This window comes from Carassius carassius, chromosome 21 (genome assembly GCF_963082965.1).
Source record: "Carassius carassius chromosome 21, fCarCar2.1, whole genome shotgun sequence".
NCBI classification, from domain to species: Eukaryota; Metazoa; Chordata; class Actinopteri; order Cypriniformes; family Cyprinidae; genus Carassius; species Carassius carassius.
This window is the reverse complement of record NC_081775.1, coordinates 9,436,252-9,463,590: the sequence shown is the minus strand read 5'-3', so window position 1 is coordinate 9,463,590 and position 27,339 is coordinate 9,436,252. Positions and strand designations below refer to the sequence as shown.

At 39.0% G+C, this 27,339-nt stretch overlaps 1 protein-coding gene across 1 annotated transcript in view; it reads left to right on the top strand.

Annotated features, from left to right (window-relative positions):
• The window catches only part of LOC132097488 (disintegrin and metalloproteinase domain-containing protein 9-like), a 40,487-nt gene that overhangs the window by 9,776 nt on the left and 3,372 nt on the right, over positions 1–27,339 (top strand). The window contains exons 3-18 of the mRNA XM_059503224.1: positions 721–779; positions 7,465–7,543; positions 18,515–18,591; positions 19,332–19,554; positions 20,090–20,155; positions 20,414–20,485; positions 20,616–20,785; positions 21,676–21,757; positions 21,892–22,025; positions 23,588–23,759; positions 24,043–24,135; positions 24,781–24,976; positions 25,542–25,647; positions 25,731–25,914; positions 26,435–26,515; positions 27,211–27,316. Coding sequence (XP_059359207.1) covers positions 721–779; positions 7,465–7,543; positions 18,515–18,591; positions 19,332–19,554; positions 20,090–20,155; positions 20,414–20,485; positions 20,616–20,785; positions 21,676–21,757; positions 21,892–22,025; positions 23,588–23,759; positions 24,043–24,135; positions 24,781–24,976; positions 25,542–25,647; positions 25,731–25,914; positions 26,435–26,515; positions 27,211–27,316 — 1,900 coding nt within the window. The remainder of the gene's footprint in view (positions 1–720; positions 780–7,464; positions 7,544–18,514; positions 18,592–19,331; positions 19,555–20,089; positions 20,156–20,413; positions 20,486–20,615; positions 20,786–21,675; positions 21,758–21,891; positions 22,026–23,587; positions 23,760–24,042; positions 24,136–24,780; positions 24,977–25,541; positions 25,648–25,730; positions 25,915–26,434; positions 26,516–27,210; positions 27,317–27,339) is intronic.

The window sequence follows — 27,339 nt, the reverse complement described above, 5'->3', positions numbered from 1 at the left end:
GCAGAACTTCCAACCAGTTTTCCAGAAATAACCAAAAAGGAGGGGCGGGGGGGGGGGGGGGGGGTCACAAAAAAAGTGAAGCCATACGATAGCTTCATGCAAACAGACAAAATTTAAGTTTTTATTCACTGGTTTTTCCATAAAGTGACTCTCGTTACTCTTGTATTTCAAAAGTTTGTTTTCCACAATATCCCATTTCATAATCATATTTAGTTTAAGGAAAGACAAAGAGCAAGAGTAAATGTCACAGAACATGTGCGTGTGTTTAGGCAGGTGCAAAATTGAATGCAATGCTTATTGTAAATAGAAAACACTGTAACGGTTTCCAGTGATTAGGAAATATATTTCTTTGCTGTGGTGCTAATATTACATAGGCCTATTAATAAGGAAGGGTGGGGGCAAAATTGTTTTGCCTATGTCACGATAAGAGTTCAATCCGGCCCTGCGAATGTGTATTGTTACCTAGAATTTATCAAGGTTTTTTTTTGAAATACAAACTTAACAAAATGTACGTTTTTGTTTGGTTTCATCAGAAACGTACTAAGTTTGAAATGAGTCATCTTTGATGGGAAAGAGAGACCACTTACTGTAGGAAGGCAAGCAGGACGGGGGGAGGTCAAAATATATTTGACTCCTTTCACATCCTCTTTATGCTGCTTGTTTTCCTAACCTGTAAATGAGTAATGGTTTGATGGTTTATCTTTTTTTTTTTTTTTTAAGGTGTCATACATAATCCAAGCTCAAGGAAAAGAACATGTCGTCATCCTGGAGAGAAATGAGTGAGTATTTTCCTTCAGCTGCTCTCACGTTCTCCCCTAAAGTCAATACACTTGGCCAAAAACTGTTTATGTTTGATCTCTACAGATGGGGTAAAGCGAGAACAAATGTAGACTGTGTTTATAATGTTTAATATCGTGGCCAGAATTGTTTTTTTCACCACAGAAATGATGAAACCAAAGTTGTACATTTCCCATCAGTGATCCTGGATGCACACCAACACTACAGATCTGACTCATCCACTCCAGCTCTTGGAGTCTCTACTGGTGGCCTGGTGTGTTTTATTATAAAGAGATTTGAAGTTGCACTTGTTGGTGTGCCTCCAGAAGCAGGGTTTGGAAACACTGGGTAACATAAGCCTAAATTCAGTTTTTCACACTTGGTTTGTAATTAACAATGCATTTGGCAGGAATCAAGGCTCTCTGAAGCATGGCTTGATAACTAGATTTAGAGATACTAATTAGATTAGATTAGATTTTTTTTTTCATCTCTGAAATGTAGTTTTATACTCTTTCCTTGCTTTTGTTTGCCACGATTAAGCTTAAAATTATATATATTTCTTACTTGATTGATGAAAAAAAAAAAGTATAAAACTTTGCTCTTGACTTAGCATGGACTTGACTTTGAAAGAAATTAATACTTTTATTCAGCAAGGATGCATTGAATTGCTAATTGAAGTCACAGCAAATACATTTACATTTCTTTTTCAAATAAAAACGTTCTATTTAACAAATAATCCTGAAGAAATATTATATTAGGAAAACTGTTTTTAACATTGATAATAATCATAAATGTTTCTTGAGCAACAAATCAGTACAATTATTTCTGAAGGATCATGTGTCACTGAAGACTGGAGAAATGATGCTGAAAATTCAGCTTTGGTCACAGAAATAAATTACATTTTAAAATATATTCACATAGAAAACTTTTATTTTACATTGTAATGTTTCACATGGCAGTGCACATATTTAACTGTACCTGTGAACTGTGTGGATGTTGGTAAATAACCGATTATTGCTTTATTTCTTTTCAGAACCAAAGTGTTAAACAGTGTTTTAAAGTGACTGTAACAGGATGAAATGTAACATGACTGAAATGTTTCCTAGTTTCTAATATCTATACCTCCATCCTGAATTAATTACCATCTCCTTCCTTAATTAATTACCAAAATTACATTTCTCTTAGTAGATTGTTTAGTTGTAATATTTCTGTGTTTGTTGTACAGAATGCGGCAGTGTTTTAATACTGTTAGCCTTTTCCCCTGTCAGCATTTGAGCCTCATTCAAGTTAATGCATGGGATTAATGAAGCTTAATTTTCCTTGTGCCATCCTTTCCTAAAAGAAACTAAAGGTTTTAGATGGTTGTTCACTGTTGATGGTTGTTCATTGCATAGTGTGCCTTACACCAAAGCTGCAAAAGCTCTCAGAATGCAAAAAATGTCTGGTCTTTATTTCGAAATATTGCGACATGTAGGCGGACATTGTTGAATGACCACTACCTCATTGCCAAACAGATTAAGTTCCTTGATAATATCAGACTTGTCATGCAGCTGAACAAAGCTGAGGTGTGGACGTTTCACGTCTCCTGTTATCTAATGTTATCTTAAGTAATGCAGGTAGATGCCGGATGAAACCCGCCAGTACTCCTCTAACGCTTATCCAGAACATTCTGTGCTCTTCACTCCAATATTTAGATACTCAAGCAGCAAAAACATTCTTTTTTTTTTCTTTAGCTCAACATTTTGTTGCTTTTTTGAAGGGCTGGAGCTGCAAGATGTTTTGGAAATGTGCCTTCAGAGTAAAAATTATAATTATAAAAATTATATTTGACATTTACATTTAATCATTTAGCAGACACTTTTATCCAAAGGGACTTACACATGAGAACAATAGAAGCAATCAGATAAACAAGAGAACAACAACGAATACAAGCGCCATGACAAGTCTCAGTTAGTTTTTGTCAGTTAGATTTCTGGAGGGCACATAAGATTGAACTAGTGAGTTTAGGTATGTTGATGCCGTGCCAGTGGTCATCTTGTAGGCAAGCATCAGTACCTTGAATTTGATGCGAGCGGCTACTGGTAGCCAGTGTAACCTGATGTGGAGAGGAGTAACGTGAGCTTTTTTTGGCTCATTGAAGACAACCTTCACTGCTGCATTCTGGATCAGTTGCAGAGGCTTGATAGTACATGCAGAAAGGCCCGCCAGGAGAACATTACAATAGTCCAGTCTGGAGAGAACAAGAGCTTGGACAAGAAGTTGGGTGGCTTGCTCTGACAGGAATGGTCTAATCTTCCTAATGTTGTATAAGGCAAATCTGCAGGACCGGGTCGTTGTAGCAATGTGGTCTGTGAAGTTTAACTGATGATCCATCACATTTCCTAGGTTTCTGGCTGTCCTGGAAGGAGTTATGGTTGACAAACCCAGCTGTATAGAGATGTTGTGATGAAACAGTGGGTTAGCTGGAACCACAAGCAGTTCTGTCTTAGTAAGGTTGAGCTGAAGGTGATGGTCATGCATCCAGCTAGAAATGTCACTCAAACAGGCTGAAATGTGAGCAACTACCGTCGGGTCATCCGGTTGGAATGAGAAGAAGAGTTGAGTGTCATCAGCGTAGCAGTTATAAGAAAAGTCATGCTTCTGAAAGACAGATCGTAATGTAGATGGAGAAGAGAAGTGGTCCAAGTATTGAGCCTTGAGGAACCCCAGTAGCAAGTTGTTGTGACTTAGAAACATCAACCCTCCAATACACCCTGAAGGATCTATCAGAGAGGTAGGACTTCAACCACAGGAGTGCAGTTCCAGAAATGCCCATCTTTCTGAGGGTAGACAGGAGAATCTGGTGATTAACGGTGTCAAAAGCAGCAGATAGGTCAAGTAAGATGAGTACTGAGTATTTTGAAGCTGCTCTTGGCATTCACAGGGCTTTAGTAACTGAGAGCAGAGCAGTCTCAGTTGAGTGGCCACTTTTGAAGCCAGATTGGTTGCTGTCCAGGAGGTTGAGGAACATAGAGAGTTGGTTGAACACAGCTCGCTCAGGTGTCTTTGCAATGAATGGAAAAAGGGATACCGGTCTGTAGTTTTCTAGAAGTGCTGGATTTAGAGATGGTTTCTTAAGCAGTGGGCTTACCCGAGCCTGCTTAAATGCTGAGGGAAACGTTCCTGAGTGAAGAGAGGAGTTGATAATGTGAGTAAGTGAAGGTATGACTAAAGAAGAGATCGCTTGAAGGAGGTGAGTGGGGATTGGATCAAGTGGACAAGTAGTAGGATGATGGACAGGATAAGTTTGGAAACGTCCATCTCTGAGAGAGGAGAGAAGGAGGAGAGAGAGTGTGCATTGGTCGTTGTGCAGTTATCCTCAGTCTGCGGTGTAGAGAATTGGTCACTGATGGTTCTAGTCTTATTTGTGAAGAAAACTGCAAAGTCGTCAGCTGTAAGAGTCGATGGAGGTGGAGGTGGATTAAGAAGAGAAGAGAAAGATTTGAAGAGTGTCCGAGCGTCACAACAGTTGTTAATTTTGTTTTGGTAGTAGGATGTTTTAGCAGTGAAGACATTTGCAGAGAAGGAAGAGAGGACAGACTGATACACACTGAGGTCGGTAGAGTTTCTTGATTTATGCCATTTCCTCGAATCGGAGAAATCGGACAGCCAGGGGGCAGATGGGGTGGTGCGTGCTGATCTACTGTAGACGACAGTGGGCAAAAGTTGTCCAAGCAAGAGGTTAGAGTGGAGCAAAGAGTGTCCGTAGCACTGTTCGTGTCCAGAGCTGAAAACTGAGAGAGTGAAGGAAGTGAGGATGAAACCACAGAGATAGAAAGATAGAAAGATAGAAAGATAGGCGAGATGGAGAGAGTGAGAGTAGGTTCTGTCAAAAGGTGTCCTGCGTTGGAGTGTGAGCCGCTTCAGGAATAAGTGCTAGGCTAGCAGTAATGAGGAAGTGGTCTGAGGTGTGCAGTGGAGCAACTAAAGAGTTGTCAACGGAGCAACAGCGTTTGTAGATGAGGTCCAGTTAGTTGCCTGAGTCGCAGTAGTAGACACTCGCTTGAGATCAAATGAGGTGAGCAGAGTTTTGAAGTCAGCAGCCTGGGGTTTATCTAGGTGGATGTTGAAGTCACCAAGCAGTACCAGAGGAGTCCCATCTTCAGGAAAGTTTGATAGCAGCACATCCAACTCCTCCAAGAAGTTTCCCGATTGACCTGGGGCACAATAAAGGACCACAAAGTGGATTTTAACAGTGGCTTACAGTAATTGCATGTGATTCAAATAAACCATTACCTGTAGGTGATGACTGAAGATCAAATTTCCATTCTTTTGATATAAGGAGAGCAGTACCTCCACCCCTCCCAGTGGTACGAGGAGTGTGGGAACAAGTGAAATTAGTGGAGAGGGCTGGGGGAGTGGCAGTGTCTTCAGGTTTGATCCAAGTCTCAGTTAGTGCCATGAGGTTGAGACCGGAATGAGTATCAATAGAAGAAATGAAGTCTGCTTTGTTAACAGCAGACTGGCAGTTTCAGAAAACAACTGGAAAAGAGAGCGTAGTAGTAGAGGTCAGAGGGACAGGCCGTAGATTTGTCGGATAGGCCTTCCTTCGACGTATATTGCGTGCCCTCCGAGTGTTAGTAGTGATAGTAGAGATCTAAAAGCACATAGTCTCTACAAGTGACCTAAATAAGTATTTGAGAACAAGCTATACAAAAATTAAAGCGGAGAAAACTAATACTCAAGTGCCCTGTTGGTGTCCATCAGCACGTATTTACCAGTGTAAGACACACAGTTAATAAACCAAAGTTTCCTGGCAAAGACGATCACGCAGTAGTCTAAATGAGAAAACGAGGCAAAACACTTAAAAACTGCTGTCCTTATCTGTTGCTCGACTGTTTCTTTTGCATTACTAACAAAGATAAATTTCTTCACTTCTTGATGTAGGATATAAATAACACACAGTATGGCCACAAAGCACACTGAGTTTGACAGCCAGTGCTAAATGTGTTGTGGCAGGTTAATTCTTTCAGAAAAGTTGACAATTTCCAGCTATGCTCACCGTCTGGTGCAGAGGAGATGTGAAATAAAGGTCAGCTCATCACCAGATATTACATTTTTTACACAGTATGTGGCTTCCTCAGATCAGGATCTTAGAACAAGCAGTAAACTTGAACCCCTGACCTTTGTGACATCCATATGATTGCAACTTTTCTGTCAGTATCCATTGGAAAAGATGAGCAAGCAAAAGAAAGAAAAAAAAGCCAGATAAACAACATGTAAAAACTGTATTTGCAACACGTTTATTTTCTGAAATGTGGAAATAATGTTTGTATTTGGATTGGATTTTGTTTGTATTCTTGGAAATGTAGTATATGATATTATTAACTTTGACATTTGAACAAAACATTGCTATTAATATTGCTCATATTTGGTGTTTTTTCTCTCTCCAAAATTACATTTATTAAATCCATTAAAAAAAGTTTCTGCTGCTTTGTTGTTGTTGTTATGCACATATATTCATGTATTTTTAAATGCTTTGGTCAAAATAGAAAAAAATAACAGTGCCCAAGTGGCCAAAGTTGTCGCTACAGGTTTTTTTTTTTTTTTGGTTTTCAATTGTTAAATTGCAAAATAATCTTTGAGAAACATAGTAAGTAACAGAAACATAATAAGACCATGTACATTTATTATGTAATTAATGACTTTGCCATAACATTTGCAATAATTAATTAAAACTTAATGACAAGTGCACATAACAAAATAAACTAAGAGAGAATCAGAATAATTTTTTTAATTTACAAGAAACTAGCTCTAGATCAATTTAGATCAGACATGAAATTATTCTTCTAGAAGAGAGACATGATTTTGAATTATGTAATCATAAGTAAGAGTTTCTCCATTGCTCTTTTCTGTCTGGCTGCAATTCCCCACATCTGCACTTCAGCAAAAACAACCCCCCACCCAGCATGCCCTCGATTTCATCCTCCATATACACAGATATGCCGTCTGCATCGTTTTAGTGCATGATTCACTGAAGGAATTATGCAAAACAGCATCGCTCTGCCATTGCAGTCAATGCACCTGAACACATCCCTTTTTATTAACATTTGTTTCCCGCCTGCATTTTGTGGGTGCTAAAAGCATAATGTACAATCCACCAGGCATATAACACAGAAGCACAAATGATACGCTGCCTAATTTACCAAAAGCATGAGAAAGCACATTTTCAGCACATTTCAGCACATTTTTTGTGCTGAAAAAGATTATCACTTAATTTAAACACTCACACACAGTTTTATGATAATCTTCTCTGTTTCTCAGAGCTACACAGTACTTTACTCAACACTTCCTCTCAGCTCTCTTTCCTGCTGCTGCTTGTGACTAAAGGTCACAGGGTCATGCTGTTGTCAAGTTTTCCCACATTCGCCCATGCTCAAACCTGATTTCTCCTGACATATGGTGTTTTACATGAACCTGTTAAATATTTGTTTGATCTTTAAAATACATTATAAAGCATCAGGAATATCTTATATGCCAGAAATACAAGCTTGTGTATAACCTACTGTTCTGTAAGAGTCTCTCCAGACTGCATTTATTTGATCAAAACAGTAAAAAAAATGTAGACGTGTTCACAAATGTGGGTGACAGTTAAAGGTTTAGATACCTGCAACAGTGAATCCTTACACAGTTGTGTTTTGCCCTTAGATTGCTTCTTCCAGAGGATTTCACTGTGTACTCTTATGCCAAAGATGGCTCGCTGGTCACCGAGAGACCAAACATGATGGTAAGTCAACAAACGCTTACAAAAACCGAATGAATGTGTTTGCCCACGTTTTTTCCCAGTTGACAGAAAAGTCACACCAGCACCTGGTTTCTATAAAACATGGGAGAGAGTGTAAATCAGGCAGTTTTAGCACATCTTTTCTAATCTTTAACAATCACCTTCAGCCTGTTCTGAGAGCTTTATGATTGGTTAATTTATATTTGTTTTACTTCAGAGCTCAGACACACAGGATGTGACTGCAGGCACACAAATACTGTCCTTTAGACCGAGAACACACAAACCACCATTTTTTTCTATTACATTTACATCTATGCATTTGGCAGATGCTTTTATCCAAAGCGAATTACAGTGCATTCAGGCTATACATTTTATTTTTTATTTTTACCTAACGTGTTCCCTGGGAATCGAACCCACAACCTTTTGGCTTGCTAACGCAATACTTTACCACTGAGTCACAGGAACTACATTAACTAGCTGCTGCTTTAAAAACTGCTTTTGGCTTGCACGATATACATTAGTTTCACCTTGTTAGCAGTGTTTCTATACACAGAACGGCACAGGTGAAGTTAGAACAGTCATGTGTTATCATGTGGTGTTGTCTGCTGTTGTAAATGTTGATGCGATTTCCTCAGGAACAATACTCACACAGGGTCTGATGCCAAGAGCAGTGGAGTAGTTTCTGGGAAGAGCTGCATTACTCACACTAACTGGAATCCAATTTTACATGAGTGTAAGAACAAGTGATAGAGGCAGGAAACTTCATAGAAAAAGAATGTAGAAAGAATTATATGGAAACAGTGAAAAGTTAGTTAAAAGTACGTTCCCAGTGAAGTTCTTGACATATAGAGATGAATGTTTGCTGAGAGATGTAATCTGAGTCATCAGCCCTGACCTGAATGAAGTCAGTCGCTGTGTGCTACGTGCCGTTGAGATTTCTCATGCACTGCCTCGTTCTCAGTTCATCTCTTATATGGTTTGAGTAAGAGTGTGTCATCCTGCAGTCTGTTCTGCTTTATGTTGTCCTTAGATGGAAGTTGTGGTACCAGTCTTACTAGACTTGATGTAAATGTATTTTTTGCACAGGGTATTTAACATACACAGAAACACATCATATACTGTACAGTGGGCCCCCTAAAAGTTGATTTACTTTTATAAAACACGTAAAATTTAATTAATATAATCACAGTAGATATCAAGAAAATAAACCAAGTGACATCTGAAAAGTCAAAGATGTAAGATACTTTCTCAAAACTACATTTTCTTTATTTATTTAGATGCATGAGGTTACGTTTATTACAGTATGAAGTATAAGCTAGTTTATCACATTAGCCACTAATGATTCACAACCATAAGGTGTCAAAGCACTTTCTGTCATTTTCAACTGTAAATCTATTGTTTTATGATGTAAAATGGACAATATTTTTTTTCTACGAGTTTCTTCAATTGAAAGTTGCGAAAAGAGATGGACTTAATGGACTTAACAAATAATCATTTTCTAATTGTGGTATATGACCAAAGAATGGCCAATTTTTACAAGTGAATTTGGGCATCACAAAATGATAATATATTAAATAGAGAAATATATATATATATATATATATATATAGAAATGAGCATGCACAAAAAATATCCAATACTGACCAATAACGATAAATTAAAAAACAAATATATTAAAATGTCTTCTATAGTTCATATAAAATAAATACGAAATTGATTTTATTTTATTATCTAATGCAGGGAAAATGCAAGTTCATGCAAACTGTTGCTTAACTGGTCAAATATAGTTCAGCACCACTATGTATGTCTCTTGTTTTCTCTTTATGTCTAACGTATCTATCTTGTAAATCTCAGACTGAAAGTGTTCATTTCTATTTGTATCAGTTTGTTAGTTGCTGTTATTGCTTTGAGAGCTCTAAAATTAACATAAATTAATATTGTTTTAGATTAAATTGTCTTGGATCAGGGCATAATTGAAATGGAATATTCTAGGATCTGTAAAAATAGGTTGTCAGTGTCAGCGAATGTTTATTTTCTTTTGTGAACTGATGCACAATAGCAAATGGGTGGCTTTTTGGTGACAGGGTAGGTTTAATCAGGGAGAAAATGCTGGGCTGCGTGGTCGCCTTATGCATGATGGGAAATTGTTCAGCAAATTATTGTCATCGCACTGGTCTAAAAATAACTCCGCTTTACTTTTCAGCTATTGTACCCTCTCTGTGTAAGAGACAAGACACTAGTGTGCACACACTCATGCACAAAGACAGCACGTCTGAACAAATCCAAATAGTGTTTCGTGAGCTAGTGTGTTATTTCTCATTTATGATGCCACACAGGTGAATGCATTTTTTTAATATTAATTATTGCAGGCCTACTAAAATTTTTGAAAGTTAAAATACTTTCTCAGTTAAATATGCAGAGATGACTCAAGAATTTTGTGGATTCTTTAAATGCTGTTGTCACGTGAGAAACCTGTTTTTATTCAAAAATGATTGAGTTGTTAACAAAAAGAGCGGTGCCTTTATAATCACTAAAGCTGCAGATCACTTCAGTTCACTGAATCTCTTATTTACATTGTTGGTTATTATGAATAGATTTGCAAGCATGAGGTTTTCGCTGTACAAAAACAGTTTTGAATGCTATGGAGAGAATTTTAATTCCGATAGACCTTAAACACCAGTGTAGAGCTGAAACAACGAATCGATTTAATCGATTAAAATCGATTATTAAAATAGTTGTCAACTAATTTAGTCATCGATTCGTTGCTAAATAACTTTTATTTGCTGTAAGCGGCTCATTTCGTGCATATTTCAAATCTGCGGTGACCAAAGTGTGGCAGTAATGAGCCACCGGAGGTTTTACTCAGCCAGTACAGCAGGAGAAGTAGCGAATAGCCAATAGCTGGCCTCGTTTTGTCACGTGTTTCCCGAGCAGCGTCTCTGCAGCCATAGACATCATATGATGTCTATGTCTGCAGCATTCAGCGTGATGTGGGAGTACTTTACATTGAGCCTTTAAAAAAGAAGAGTAACCTGTAAACTCTGCACTACTGAACTGTTTAAGGGGACGTTCACATATCGCGTCTTTTGTGCGCTCAAGTTGGTTATTTCCAACACCGCACCGCATCGAGTTAAAAACTTAAACTTTTCAGAATGCCGCAACCGCACCGCGGGTCATGTGACAAGAACTAACCAATCAGCTTCATCCTTTCCCGTAACAACGTTAAAAGCTCAGTCAAGATGAAAGGAACAGCTGATCATAGTTGTATATGGATTTCCATTTTGAAATAAATTTAGTAGCAGAGCTACTGCAAGCGATTTATTTGAGCTGCAAATCCATTTATCCTTTGCTGAAATTTCCGCGTCTTCAAGGAGAGAGCACGTCATGGTTGCTTAGCAAAGGCAGACGCCTCAGGGGCGCTTCTGCGCGAGCGCTTTGGAAAGAAGGAGAAAGCGGTGCGCCTAGCATTTTCCACGCGTTTTTAGGCGCGATTTGTGAATGGCCCCTAAGACTTTCATTTGTGCAGATTCTCCAGTACAATGTTGTTTGTAAATGTTTAGTCGTAAAAGCTGATAACATTGCTTTTTAACAGTTAACATTTAAAGCTTTACAAACATGTTCTGTGATCAGTTTGTCGTTTACCAGTTCAAAATTCAGTCGTGCAGCCTAATTATGACTGAATGAGAGAGGTAAATGTTTAAAGATATTTGAAATGCACTTATTTTCTAAGTATTCACTGCTCTTTTTCACACAGCAGGTTTTTTGTGTGTGTCCAATTTTTTTTTCTGGACAACCTTCTGATGGATTTTACTTTAAATTGTGAGTTCCATTCAGGTTTCATGCCATTGGCACTTTTTTTTTGAAGGATTGTTTACAATTTCACAGCAAAAGCTATAAAGCTGTTTCCCAGTAAATAATAAAATACAATGCACTGCAATTTTATTCTGTTTTATCCTTATTCTTCGTGAAAATATGTTCTGAAAGATTCCTTAATAAGCTTTGTTCAGGATGTTAAACTACTTTAGGAGCTCTAAGGACTGCCATGGTGAAAACATTATTTGAAATCTCCTTGTGAAATTTGCTAGAGTATGGGTCAGTGTTCTGATTGCAGAAGAGTTCGACAAAGAATTACTAACACAATAAAACAACTCCAGGTATATTTTTGATGAGGATATGACAGTGCAAAATGGTTACAATCTCTTAAATCTATGCTGAATGATAAAGACCATTTATTAATAATTTACTTGGGGAAAAAATGGAAAAAAACTAAAATATAAGTACATAAACCGATTAATCGATTAATCGTAAAAATAATTGACAGATTAATCGATTATCAAAATAATCGTTAGTTGCAGCCCTACACCAGTGATTGGCCATTGCATTTTGCATTGCAAATATTTTTTGAAGTTGTAAAATAAACAAGAATATGCTCGCTTGAGGTGGTTTTTGCTTAGTGCGAAAAATTGTTAATGCAAATAATGGGAGATGGAAACACATTTGCTGAATAAATTCCTTGCACATCAAATAAAATAATGTGACGTGAGTGGACCAATATCATTGCACAGCATCTGAAATTTTGTTATGGTCATTCTTAAATGCACAAGCAAAGTCTGTTGTCAGTTATTTTGTCTAGCTCTCAGAACTGTCTTACACAACTGCGTTCACAAACAGCAGCATCCACCTCCGAAAGCAGCGACAGCATTCACTGGGATCCGTCTGCCTAAATTTTTTGTGACATTTAGTGCCAGTTTATCAGGAAGTGACAGTTTTGTTCTCATTGACTTGTTGGATGGAAACAGTCAAACAGTGAAAAAGTTAAATTTGCAACTTTGGATGGAAACGCAGCTACTGTCATGTCTGTGGATATCAGTGCAGTTCATATTTGCAAGTGTTTTAATCAAGCTTTAAGGAATGTCTACATTAAGACAGACTTAATTTCATCTTCTTTGTCTTCATTTCAGTTTCAGTTTTATTTGTATTCAATGAACTTGACAAGTTGTAATTCAGTCCCATATAAAACTGAAATTTATGAGGAAGAAATTCTTTTATCGGCTTGGGATTTGAGTGAAACGTTTTGGGTGTGGTAAAATGCTGATTTGAGACTGTAGTGATGTGAAAGTATGATGACACAGTTCTCTGTTACAGAACAGGAAACAGCTGCACGGTGATTAATGCCTGGTCATGTGTTTTACAGCTTTCCTCTCCATGTGGAAGTCAGGTGCTTCAAACTAAATAGTTTATGCTTTCTCTTTTTTTGGTCAATATAAAAAAGTGCTTTAAGTGAAGTGTGTCATTTCTACGCCACCAAACTGAATTGCAGAAATAATGACTCCATGTTTTATCAAATTGGTCTATGTTTTTATTACACCACAGAGACAAAATGTTTAAACATTTCTGAGAAATTAACCATAGAATGATTTATTTCTAGATGTCTCTGCATGTTAAACAGAGCATAAGATAAGGATTTGAAACACTGAAAAAATGAAACACATCACTTTAAATGAAGAAGGAAGGTTTAAAGTGACTGTGCTTTGTTCTCTCATATCTTGAAACCATGTTTAATTGTAAACATCCAGTTCAAGTGCAGTGGTCAATTTCATCTGTTTTCTATTCGAACAGCTAGACATTTTTGTGCAGTAGTCTGGAGAAACCCTCTGCCAAAATGCAGTTTATGAGGAAAGAGCGTGAGTGGATTTGTAAACTTATTTAACAGAAAAGTGCTGCTGCCTCAGACTGGAGACTCTTGTGATAAAGAAATACACTTAAGCATATTTTTAAAAAGAGTATGTATTATGGAAATAGTATGCTTTAAAATAATATACTTATCTGCTTAGTATATACTTAACTAAATGTAATGTAATTGCAATTAAATGAAAATGTATTATGTATTGAAATATGGGTAAAGTATATTGCTGAACCAACAAATATTCGTAATAAACTAAAATATAGTTTCTATTGAAACTTGTATTTCATGTATTTAAATTTGCAATGTTGAAGCTGCAATTTAGTACTTTTTTTTTAATATATTAACTTTAATATCAAATAACACACTGACGCTAAAATTATGATCAATTCCTTTACATGTGCTTTAGTATGTTAGTCAGCACATTAAAAAATGAGTGACTTCTTTTAAGCACTAAGATTATTAAAACAATGATTTGGCAAATTTGGCCCCTCCTTGAACTGCCACCTTAACGTGGTGGAGGGGTTTGAGTACCCGAATGACCCTAGGAGCTATGTTGTCCGGAGCTATATGCCCCTGGTAGGGTCTCCCAAGGCAAACAGGTCCTAGGCGACGGGTCAGACTAAGAGCGGTTCAGAAAACCCTTATGAAGAGATCAAATCATAGGACCGTGATGTCGCCCGGTATGGCGAAGCCGGGGCCCCACCCTGGAGCCAGGACCCACAGGAGGGACCGTAAGGGGCCGGTGCTTAGAAAATCGGGTGGCAATCGAAGGCGGGGGCCTCGACAGCCCGATCCCTGGACACGGAAACTAGCTCTAGGGACGTGGAACGTTACCTCACTGGCGGGGAAGGAGCCCGAGATGTGCGTGAGGTTGAGAGGTTCCGACTAGCGATAGTCGGGCTCACCTCTACGCACAGCTTGGGCTCTAGAACCACACTCCTCGAGAGAGGATGGACTCTTCACCACTCTGGAGTTGCCCATGGTGAGAGGCGGCGGGCTGGTGTGGGTTTGCTTATAGCCCCCCAGCTCAGCTGCCATGTGTTGGAGTTTACCCCGGTGAACGAGAGGGTCGCTTCCCTGCACCTTCAGGTCGGGGATAGGTCTCTCACTGTCGTTTGTGCCTACGGGCCGAACAGCAGTGCAGAGTACCCGGCCTTCTTGGAGTCTCTGGGAGGGGTGCTGGAAAGTGCTCCGACTGGGCACTCCGTCGTTTTACTGGGGGACTTCAATGCCCACGTGGGCAATGACAGTGACACCTGGAGGGGCGTGATTGGGAGGAACGGCCCCCCTGATCTGAACCCGAGCGGTGTTCAGTTATTGGACTTCTGTGCTAGTTACAGCTTGTCCATAACGAACACCATGTTCAAGCATAAGGGTGTCCATCAGTACACGTGGCACCAGGACACCCTAGGCCGTAGGTCGATGATCGACTTTGTGGTCCTTTCATCCGACCTCCGGCCGTATGTCTTGGACACTCGGGTGAAGAGAGGGGTGGAGCTGTCAACTGATCACCACCTGGTGGTGAGTTAGATCCGATGGCGGGGGAGGAAGCTGGACAGACTCGGCAGACCCAAACGTACTGTGAGGGTCTGCTGGGAACATTTGGCCGAGTCTCCTGTCAGAGAGATCTTCAACTCCCACCTCCGGCAGAGCTTCGACTGGATCCCGAGGGAGGCTGGAGATATTGAGTCCGAGTGGACCATGTTCTCCACCTCCATTGTTGAAGCGGCCGCTCGGAGCTGTGGCCGTAAGGTCTCCGGTGCCTGTCGAGGCAGCAATCCCCGAACCCGGTGGTGGACACCGGAAGTAAGGGATGCCGTCAAGCTGAAGAAGGAGTCCTATCGGGCCTGGTTGGCTTGTGGGACTCCTGAGGCAGCTAACAGGTACCGGCAGGCTAAGCGGACTGCAGCCCGGGTGGTTGTGCCTGGGAGGAGTTCGGTGAGGCCATGGAGAAGGACTATCGGTCGGCCTCGAAGAGATTCTGGCAAACCGTCCGGCGCCTCAGGAGAGGGAAGCAGTGCCCTACCAATGCTGTTTACAGTAGAGGTGGGGAGCTGTTGACCTCAACTGGGGATGTCGTTGGACGGTGGAAGGAATACTTCGAGGATCTCCTCAATCCCGCTGTCACATCTTCCATTGAGGAAGCAGAGGCTGAGGGCTCAGATGTGGACTCGTCCATCACCCAAGCTGAAGTCACCGAGGTAGTCAAGAAACTCCTCGGTGGCAAGGCACCGGGGGTGGATGAGATCCGCCCTAAGTACCTCAAGTCTCTGGATGTTGTGGGGCTGTCTTGGCTGACACGCCTCTGCAGCATTGCGTGGCAGTCGGGGACGGTGCCTCTGGGATGGCAGACCGGGGTGGTGGTCCCTCTTTTTAAGAAGGGGGACCGGAGGGTGTGTTCCAACTACAGGGGGATCACACTTCTCAGCCTCCCTGGGAAAGTCTATGCCAGGGTACTGGAGAGGAGAATCCGGCCGATAGTAGAACCTCGGATTCAGGAGAAACAGTGTGGTTTTCGTCCAGGCCGTGGAACACTGGACCAGCTCTATACCCTCTACAGGGTGCTGGAGGGTTCATGGGAGTTTGCCCAACCAGCCCACATGTGCTCTGTGGATTTGGAGAAGGCATTCGACTGTGTCCCTCGCGGCGGCCTGTGGAGAGTGCTCCGGGAGTATGGGGTCCGGGGCCCTTTGCTAAGGGCTATCCGGTCCCTGTACGACCGGAGCAGGAGCTTGGTTCGTATTGCCAGCAGTAAGTCAGACTTGTTCCCGGTGCGTGTTGGACTCCGGCAGGGCTGCCCTTTGTTGCCGGTTCTGTTCATGATTTTTATGGACAGAATTTCTAGGTGCAGCCAGGGGCCGGAGGGGGTCAGGTTTGGTGACAACACGATTTCGTCTCTGCTTTTTGCGGATGATGTTGTCGTGTTGGCCTCATCAAGCCAGGACCTTCAGCATGCACTGGGATGGTTTGCAGCCGAGTGTGAAGCAGCTGGGATGAGAATCAGCACCTCCAAATCCGAGGCCATGGTCCTCGGTCGGAAAAGGGTGGCTTGCCCTCTTCAGGTTGGTGGAGAGTTCCTGCCTCAAGTGGAGGAGTTTAAGTATCTTGGGGTCTTATTCACGAGTGAGGGAAAGATGGAACGGGAGATTGACAGACGGATCGTTGCAGCTTCTGCAGTAATGCGGTCGATGTACCGGTCTGTCGTGGTGAAGAAAGAGCTGAGCCGCAAGGCGAAGCTCTCGATTTACCGGTCAATCTACGTTCCTACTCTCACCTATGGTCATGAGCTTTGGGTCATGACCGAAAGGACAAGATCCCGGATACAGGCGGCCGAAATGAGCTTTCTCCGCAGGGTGGCTGGGCGATCCCTTAGAGATAGGGTGAGAAGCTCAGTCACCCGGGAGGAGCTCAGAGTAGAGCCGCTGCTCCTCCACATCGAGAGGGGTCAGCTGAGGTGGCTCGGGCATCTGTCCGGATGCCTCCTGGACGCCTTCCCGGGAAGGTGTTCTGGGCGCGTCCCACTGGGAGGAGACCACGGGGAAGACCTAGGACACGCTGGAGAGACTATGTCTCCCGGCTGGCCTGGAAATGCCTCGGTGTCCCCCCAGAAGAGCTGGAGGAAGTGTCTAGGGAGAGGGAAGTCTGGGGTTCTCTGCTTAGACTGCTGCCCCCACGACCCGGCCCCGGATAAGCGGAAGAAGATGGATGGATGGATGATTTGGCAAATATACTTAAAGTAGAAATTTTATTTGACGTTATTACAAAGTGCATTATTAAAAGTCTACTTAAGTGTGTTAAGAAAAAGTCATGAAGTCTACTCTTAAGAACATGTGAATGGCCTTTTATTTCATTAATATTATATTATCTGCAAGGACAGTTTAAAAAAAATACTTTTAAGATGTGAAACATTTCATGTGTAGTTCTTTTTCACAAGGAGATATAGAGAGGTGAAGAGAAGATACATCCGTTCAGAAAGCAGTGGCTGTGAGTCAGCGGGTCAGCTGACCCTCGCTTGTTTATGATGTCCAGTGGGATTTCAACAGGATGTGTTTTCTGATTTCCATTACATCAGACACACACCATCAGCCATTATTACATGCTGCTTAAAAGCCTCCATCCTAGATCACATGAGACGTTCCCGGGTATTCTTGTGCTGTATAAGGTGGCCTAGATTTTTTTTTCTCAAATCAACACATATACTGTACAAGAGTACAGACGCCTCTGCTGTTTAACTCAAATCACTCTCGTGGTGTTAGGCTTGGAAACAAAGCAATGAGTCTTAATGGTGTAAATAACCACACTCCCACTGAATGAAAGCCAAAGACATTTCATGACTACAGATACTATGAGACTCCAGTAACTCCAGAATGTTAAGCATTATCATTACCAAAACTAGTTAGTTAGTGAGTTAGTTTGCATTATAAAGATTTATCCAGAGGTTAAACTGCTCCAGAGAGCTGTGAAACTGTTTTTGTCAGCAGATGATTTCATCAAGCCTTTCTGCTCTTGTTTTTCTGAAATAGCAGCTCAATGTCTGATGTGTGGCCACACACACAAAAAAACACAACCGTCACACATTGTTATACATATGTATGCATGCTAATGTGTGTTATGCTTTCAGAAAATGATAATTGCTAATGACAAAGTGGCAGTGAAAGCTAAAACTGACTAAATTTAAGTGTGTAAAGCCCCTTGAAATGCCTGTAAATCAGCTTGACACAGTATTAACAGAGCCCCTCAGAGCAGGACAATGTCTAACGTACAGTTCACAGGCTTATATAATCTTGATTGGTTGCAGGTGGGACAGTGAAAGTTGTTCTTTCACATATAAACTATAGCAGTGGTTCTCAGCCTTTTTTACTCTTAAGGCCCCTTGTTGTCCACAACAAAATCCAAATAGTTTTCCAGGTGTTAGTGATTTAATGGATAAGGATTAAGGATAAGGTTTCCTAAAATAGTTTTACTTGCATTTCTGCCTGATAAAATATTTTAGAGCTTGGTAGTTTAATTTTTAATGCATATTATGTTTTGTTTTAAATCAATCTGAGGTTCCTTGTGGGCCCTGAATCCCTCTTTGAGAACCACTGCTCTACAGTAAAGCTGACAGAGCATCTAAATGGAGTCTGGTCCCTGTCAGCAGACATCTTTCAGGTTTTAATGGCGAGAATGTTGATGGCTGTTAGTCAAGGCTTTGAAATGTCTTCTTGTGTCTTGGTGGAATTTACTGTGGCTTCTTTTCAAGCCTCTCTCTCTCTCTCTCTCTCTCTCTCTCTCTCTCTCTCTCTCAGGGTCATTGTCATTACAGTGGTTACATAGAGGATGTGGAGGGCTCTTCTGCAGCACTCAGCCTGTGCTCTGGGTTAAGGTGAGATCACAGAAGCTTTAAATGGATAGAGGACTGAAATGTTACATTAGAAGCGGACTGTAAAACCTTTAAAGCTGCAGAGACACTTCAGAATTTACTTTATTGTCTTAAGCTTTTAGCTTTCATCAAAATATAAATACTTTTCCTGTCCTTTTTTTTCAATAAATATTTTTTCTTTTCTGATGATGTATCCAAGGCACATGCAGGCAGTGAAAAATATGAATCTTAATCTCTAATAATAGTCTTTTCACAATCCAGTCAAATCCCAATATATAAAATGAAGTGATTCACGTAACTGTTTGGGTTGGGATTATGTAACGTTATATGAAGTCAAATGCAATTGTTTTTCTTTCGGTTTGGCATGAAATAAAAATTCATCCTATTTTCTAAAAGCATGCTGTAGGTCTTGTTATGAAACATTTAGCCATGCATAAGTTTTAATTTAAATTTTTACATTGTAATGTTTAATGAAAATGGCATACCTTAACCTTAATATATATCACAATACAGACGAAAATATCTGTTGTTGCTTTGATTTCATCACAACTTTAAAGAGTCAAAAAAGGATCAAACAGTCCTGGAAAAAATAGAAACATAAGGGTATTTCAAGTCAATTTTAAACCCATAAACATTATGGGAAACTTAAAAGTTCATGAAAAAGAAATCATTATAAAATTGGCTTTGTCTACCCAAGCCTGTTATATATTTATATGCAAGTGTGTGACATCTATGTACCTCAGGGGTGTTATCCACATGGAGGGCACCAGTTTCGGTATTGAACCATTGGAAAGTTCCTCCAGTGATGAGCACGTGGTGTATCGTTTGGAGGATGTCAAGACAGAACCTCTCAACTGTGGAACGCCTCACTTTCATAACCATGATGACGAAGCTTCACCAAGGCAACCTACAGACAGCTATGTCCATAACATCACATTTGTTCAATCTGGCAGCCATCTAATCAGGGTGAGTCATTCCAAATCCCAAAAATGACATGTGCAATTACACAAGCTTCAAAACACAGCTAATTAACTGTGAATGCTGGAAAAGAAAATGGATGTGTACATGGGAGTATGTTGCTGTAGTGTGTTTGTGCTTGATGGTATATGTTCAGTTTCAAGTGGTTTTAAAGTTTCTACACTCACATGACTAGATTTCTAAAATGAATTGTTTTAAAATCAAAGTGCTTTGACAGTAAGAATGTTTTTAGGCAATAAAAATAATATGTTCTTAGTTTTTTTTTTCACGCAGTATAAATTGGTGTTTAAGTGTAAGTGAAAACATGGCTTCCTTATATTTTAGCAATTCGATCCTTTACCAAGTTTTAAGCCACAGTAATTCTGTATTTATGTGCCGTCAGTTAAGCTGTATTACTATTATGAGAGTTTTTTAATGTTAGACTTAATTCTAATATTTTTAATTTGTCAGATCATTATAGTAGCAATGCTTGTGCTGGCAAACACAGCTGAAAATAAAACTAAATGTCTGTCTGTCCAAACAGAAAAAGAGAGCAGTGCTGCACCAGACACACTATGTGGAACTGCTAATGGTGGTGGATAATATGAGAGTAAGTTATGTAAATCTAGCAGCATCTTTCACCATTTTCCCATTGTCTGATGGTTATGTTGCACTCAGGAAAATATCAATCAGTAGTAGCTTGTAAACTGTTAGTGTGAGTGAAAGTGTGAAGAGTTTTATTGAACATTTGGGGATGTGTGGGATGAAAATGTGCGACTGCCTCTGACTGGGTAATTTTAGCATCAGTGTGAGAATTGTCCAATTTCTGAAACCCATCCTAGTTTTTCATATTTTCTCCTTTTTACAGTTTAAATACAAAAAAGGGAATCAAACAGCTGTACGTGAGGAGGTGGTTCAAATCGCTAACTATGTTGATAGTGTAAGTTTTCATATTTTAAAATAAATGCAACAAATGCATCCAGTTACATTACTGTATGGTGATTATTAAGAGGCCTAGTGGCCTATTTTTTTATTTTCCCTCTTGATATCTTTGTCCTGCTTTCCCTTAGATGTACATTGCTCTGAATATCCGTATTGTGTTGGTGGGATTGGAGATCTGGTCTGCGCAGAACTTCATCAATACTGATGGCGGTGCTGGAGAGGTGCTGGGCCGCTTTAGTCAATGGAGAGAGAAAGAGCTGGTTCACCGTCGTCGCCATGACAGTGCACAGCTCATCATGTATGAGCTTTTTCTGCTGTGACCATTTTCATTTAATGGAAGTGCTTTTAAGTGTGTCAGGAGAACATTTGTATTATAAAGCATTCATTTGTAAAAATATCACCCAAGGTAGCATTTGGAGAGAGAACAGGGTAAAGGACTTAATACAGAGCCTTGGTGCACACCATAATTTACCATCACAAGATCAGATGTTTGTTCATGTACATAATCAAAATGGTAACTTTCTGTGTTGAAGGATTTTTAACAAGGATTAGGACTTTTCTGCATATGTGCTTTTTTTGCACATATACATTTTGTTTAAATATAACACTTCATGAACTTATGAATTCATTTCTCAGCAGCATGGTTTGGTAGATTTAAATGTTTCTACTGTAGTATCTTTGACATAGAATAAAAAGTTCAGATCTTTAATTATTAATTTTATATAAGTCAAAACCTAGCTTTTTAAAAAGTGGTTTATTAATAACTTGATAGCTTGAATGTTTAGGGACGTGTGCTATGGAGAAGGTGGAGTATTAAATAATATTTAACAGGCATCTGACATTACTCACATTACTTAATTTTTTGTAAGTATGTACATTTTGCAGTTTTCATGACTAGGTCATAGCTGTAAACACTTCTTTTCACTCCTAGCGATTCAACAAACCTCCAGATAACGTTTTAACACTAGTTACTCTCTTTAGTTAAATGATTTGTGCATAAATTATATATGCCAAAAGGATAAAGTCCTTGCATTGTATGTCTTTAAAATATCAAGTAAAATCCTGTTTTCCATTATGTGTCTACCTTAGATTGGTCATATTTATTGTTCTATGAACAATATTGTGCAGTTATAGTGCTGTGCTGTAGAAATTGCCTTTCTGATTCTCTTTCTCTCTCTGTCTTCACAGAAATAAAGGATTTGGTGGAACAGCAGGCATGGCTTTTGTTGGCACTGTTTGTTCCAGAAGTCATGGTGCTGGAATTAATTCGGTATGATGCCTCTGATCTACTATCTGCTACAGATACTCGCACACACAGTTAATCAGTATCTGCTGAACAGTGACTTCCACCAGTATCTAAATGCCGGTTGTGTCTTTGTGCATATGTGTGCATTTTCCTCTCAGTTCACCAATAATAATGTGCTGTCATTCGCCTCCATCGTGGCTCATGAGCTGGGTCACAATCTTGGGATGAACCATGATGATGGCCGAAACTGTAAATGCGATGTCCAGCACTGCATTATGAACTCAGGGGCAACGTGAGTGTTTTTGTCTTAGAAATTTCAATATGATGTATTATTTTTTAAAGGGGTCATCGGCAGAGGTGGGTAGAGTACCCAAAAACTGTACCCAAGTAAAAGTAAAAGTACTTATAGAAATATTTACTCAAGTAAAAGTAAAAGTACTAGTCAGAATAGTTACTTGAGTAAGAGTAAAAAAGTATCAAATAAAAAATCAACTCAAGTAGTTGGTTACTAGTTACTTTGGGTCATATATACTGAGTCTATTTTTATTTAGATATATAGATAAAATGTATGTAATGTATGTGTGTGTGTGTGTGTATATATATATATATATATATATATATATATTTCATCAGCCTTTACTCCAGTCTTCAATGTCACATAATCCTTCAGAAATCATTCCAATATGTTGATTTAATATCAATGATGCTCTTTTTATCTTTCTATTCATCAAATAATCCTAAACAAAATCAGGTTCCAAAAAAATATTAAGCAGTGAAACCGTTTCCAGCACTGGTAATAAATCAATATATTAGATTTATATTTTGAAGGATCATAACTCTGAAAACTGAAGTAACAGCTGATGAAAATTCTGATTTGCATCACAAAATAAATTGTATAAGTATGTATTATATATGTATAAATAACCTCTGACACAAAGAAGATTGAAAACTCCTAACATATCCGCTAAGTTACTGAACATCTGAACATAATGAACCAAATGCACATTGATGGATCTTCTTTCATCTGTTCTGCAAAATGTAAACAAATGTATATTTCTGCAAGCGTAAATATTGTGGAAATATAATTTATTAATTGTGTCTAGGCATAGGGGGGTCGTCATGTGGCCACAGCATATTGGCAAATTATTATTAAGCATTATTTTTTATTTATTTATTTATTTATTTTCATTTTTATTAGAACCATTCCCAGAAGCATGAACTATATAATGAAATATCTGGATTCTCACTTTTCATAAATTGTTAATAATTATAATATGCGATGGTCAAAGTAGCCTAATTATGTAATTTATTATAAAAACCTGTCGGTTTACTTAAGTAATATAGGTGTCATGCCATAACATATTTTTAATATAAAAAACATCAGCGTATAAAAAACACAGTATAAGTCATTATAATCAATAATTATGTGGCTCAGATGTCAGGAGTAAATGACGATTGCTATTTTCATTATTACATCCAACAAAGGAACACTTCAATCGCTTGGGAGACATTCTCGTCTACATCTGCTCAATGGAGGACTGTAGACAGATCACTCAGGGAAAGTCTGTAATAAAACGCCAGTGTCAATCAACAATCACAAGAGCGGCCTGGGTCTGTGTGACGTCACACAGCCAAGAATCTGTGAACAGCTTGATTTGAGAAAGGGATTATGATTCATAGGGATTTAAACACTGGTGGATTTTGATCATTAAAGGGTTGTTGTGTAAACACACCGCCAAGACACATTTCAGTTCAAACAACATGTAAAAGTATATTTTGCATCAGATGACCCCTTTAAAAAATGATTCCATGATCCATTTCATTGTCCTTCAATGCTCTCTCTTTTTCTCTCAGTGGTTCTCGTAACTTCAGCAGCTGTAGTGCTGATGACTTTGAGAAGATGATCTTGAACTCAGGCGGCCGTTGTCTGCTGAACACGCCGCGGCCGGACGATGCGTACAGCGCCCCCTTCTGCGGGAACAAGCTGGTGGACGTGGGCGAAGAGTGCGACTGTGGGTCAGAGGAAGTGAGTCGACTGGTTCCAGATCAGTCTTGTGATTTGTTTAGTTATCGGATGAAGAGAACTGGTCCCGATTTCACGTTTTTGAAGATTGTGGTAGTTGTTGGCTAATTTAGTAACCAAATTGAGCCAGTGATCTTATGATAAAGATCAGGGCTGCAAAAACGAATCAACAAAAATAGTGCTAATTAACTATTATTATTATTATCTAATGAATATAATAAAGTTTGTTACAGCCCTAAAGAACACTAAAGAGATTTTCTGAAGGTTGTGTATGTGAATTTTTCAGGAGTGTGCGAAGGATCCATGCTGTGAGCCGAAGACGTGTAAGCTGAGGTCAGGTGCTCAGTGTGCGTACGGGGTCTGCTGCAAGAACTGCAGGGTAATTACATCTATTCTACAATCTTGTTATTGTTACCTAAAACTTTTTTTTTGTTGTTAAATCGATAAATTGAAACATGGCTGAAATAAAATATAAATATTAGATGAAAAGTGAAAATTAGAAATGTTGTTTAGAAAAGTTGATGTCCTGATATTAATGAAATGATATAAATGAAAATAAATTGAAACAATCAATACAAATATGAATAAAAAACATAAAAATGCCAAATGTATGTAACAATGACTAAAACTTATATGAAATAAAAATAAATAAATGTAAAAAAGATAAAAGTAATTAATAAATATTGAAATATTATAGGAAAAATAAGTTGAAAAGAAATTAAAAAATGTTAATAAATATTAAAATATTATAGAAATAATTTTATAAGTATGCCAAAATTGCACTAGGAGAAGATGCCTTATGCTGCTTTATGAGATAACTTGTTCTGGCTGAAAAGACAAAATGTGTCTTGTTAGGTCATATATTTCTTCTGTGCATACAATTTTCACCTCATCAACCAGCTCACAAGGACAGAGCTAATATATACATACATATGCCATCTGACAATTTGCAGTAGTACTTTTTGCTTGCAAAATGCATGCAGAATTTGAATAAATGTAATATTTCTCTCTCTCCATCTGCCAGTTTTTGCCTGGTGGCACAGTGTGCAGAAGCAGCACAGATGAATGTGATTTGCCCGAGTACTGTAACGGCTCATCTGCCCTCTGTCAGAATGACGTCTTCAAACAGGACGGCCATCCCTGCAAACAAGGCCAAGCTTACTGTTACAACGGCCAGTGCCAGCACTATGACACCCAGTGTAAGGCCATATTCGGCACAAGTGAGTATACAGTGTGGGGATGAATAAGAAGTAAAAGTATTGTTTATTCAGTATTTCAAAATGATTAAGGAACATTAAAAAGGCACTTAAAAAAGACAGTATTTAATGTTAAAATTATTTGGCATGTACATTTTCTAACACTTTTAAACAACATCTGTGTTAATGATGTGATTATATGTATTTATGTAATTTATTCCTGTGATTAAAGATGAATTTTCAGCATCTTTACTCAGGCTTCAGTGTCACATGATCCTTTAGGAAAGATTATTTCAAGACTCTTTAATAGAAAGTTCAAAAGATCATTGGAAATAACATTATAAAGGTCTTTACTGTCACTTTCGATCAATCCAATGCATCGTTGCTGAATAAAAGTATTATTTTCTGAAAAAAAATATTTTCTGATCCCAAATATTTAAAATAAATTCTAGTTGACAACAAAACATTTCACATTTTCATTTATTTTATCCTGCTTTAAAAAAATTTTTGTGTAGTTTTTCTTTAATTACAAAAAAAAGAAGTTACCGTAATTGATATTCTGTAAATGTCTTTCTTTTTGTGTGTGTAGAAGCTAAAGCTGCTCCTGGGCTGTGTTTTAATGATGTCAACTCTAAAGGCGATCGCTTTGGAAACTGTGGCTACCATTCCAACGGATTCAAGAAGTGTGAGAGCAGGTACAGCACAGAGAGATATACTGCTTTACAGTTCAATTACAATTCACACCCCCATAAGAACACACACACTCTCATTCCCTCAGAAACGCCATGTGCGGGAAGCTGCAGTGCGAGAACGTCCTGTCCTCAGTCATATTTGGCATCAAGCCGTCAGTGATCCAGACCCCCATCGCTGGCACTACCTGCTGGGGCGTGGACTTCCTCCTGGGCTCTGATGTGCCTGATCCCGGCATGGTCAATGAGGGCACCAAGTGTGGAGAAAATAAGGTCATGGTGAACAGTGACACTGTCCAACTTTATGTTTATTCTTAAATTATGTGCTCAGATTGGCTAGACATGTTTATTAAGGTGTTTAGCCACTTTCACTTATGAGAAGGGTTAGAGGAGAGGAGCTTTTCTTTCCTCTAGAGAGATTGCTTTATTTTACTTAATAAAGAAATCATTCTAGCTTTAAAGGATATATTATAATAGCTTTTAAACGTTTTTTTTTTCTAAGGATAAGATGATGCAGAATTATTGAAATGAATATCCGAAGGTTATAATGCAGCCACAAAGCTGATTTAAATTTAATTAATAAATTAAAGGTGCAGTGTGTAAATTTTAGCGGCATCTAGCGGTGAGGTTGTGACTAACAGCTCAGTCCCCCGCTCAGCCCTCACCTTACAGAAGCTACGTTGGCAATACAGTGGATCGTTTTTTTGAAATCGCATTTTTCTCATCTATGAACTATATGAACAGTTTTTGGCTTTGTGTATCAACTAACTGCTTATATGTATATGTATTGCAGGTTTGTCTGAATTTTGAATGCAAAAGCGCAGACGTGCTGAATTACGACTGTGATGTTGAAAAGAAATGCCGCGGCCATGGGGTACATATACATTCACTACTCATAAGCCCATACCACCCTTTTAGATTAGATTAGATTCAACTTTATTGTCAATGCACATGTAAGGTACAAGGCAATGAAATGCAGTTAGCATCTAACCAGAAGTGCAATAAGCAGTAAGTACCGAATATACAAGGTCTACAATATGTACAATAACTATACAGATAAGTATTATGGACATAATTTACAGATTTTAAATACTATCAGCATGATATACAGATAGGTGTACTATGAACATATTATACAGATGGATTATGTAAAAGTGTATGTACACTATAGGCAGAAACTATGAACATATGAACATCATTTACACTAGTGCAATGGACAGTAAAGTGCATAGAAAATATTACAGTGTGCAAATTAATTACTCAGTGTTTCTGGATGAACAGACAGTAGTGCAAGTAATAACAAGTTTACTGTTTTTTGCATGTTGTAAATAAATGAATCAGTCAGATGTAGTGATGAGGAAGGGTGAGGAGTCTGTGTGTGTGGTGTGGGGGGCGTTGAGGTGTGTCAGAGAGCAGAGGTCAGCTGTAGGGAAAAAGCTGTTCCTGAATCATACACATTTACATACACATCATTTTAAAAATAGCATTTTACATTCACCTATTTTCATTTCCTAAACCTAGAGTTCAGCTTGATAAGATGTTTGCTGAGTGTGTGTATTTGTGCTTCAGGTGTGTAATAGCAATAAAAACTGCCACTGTGAATACGGCTGGGCTCCTCCGTTCTGTGAGGCCTCTGGTTATGGAGGAAGCGTCGACAGCGGCCCCACCTGGAACGGTAAGACTGCTTGAACAAGTGCA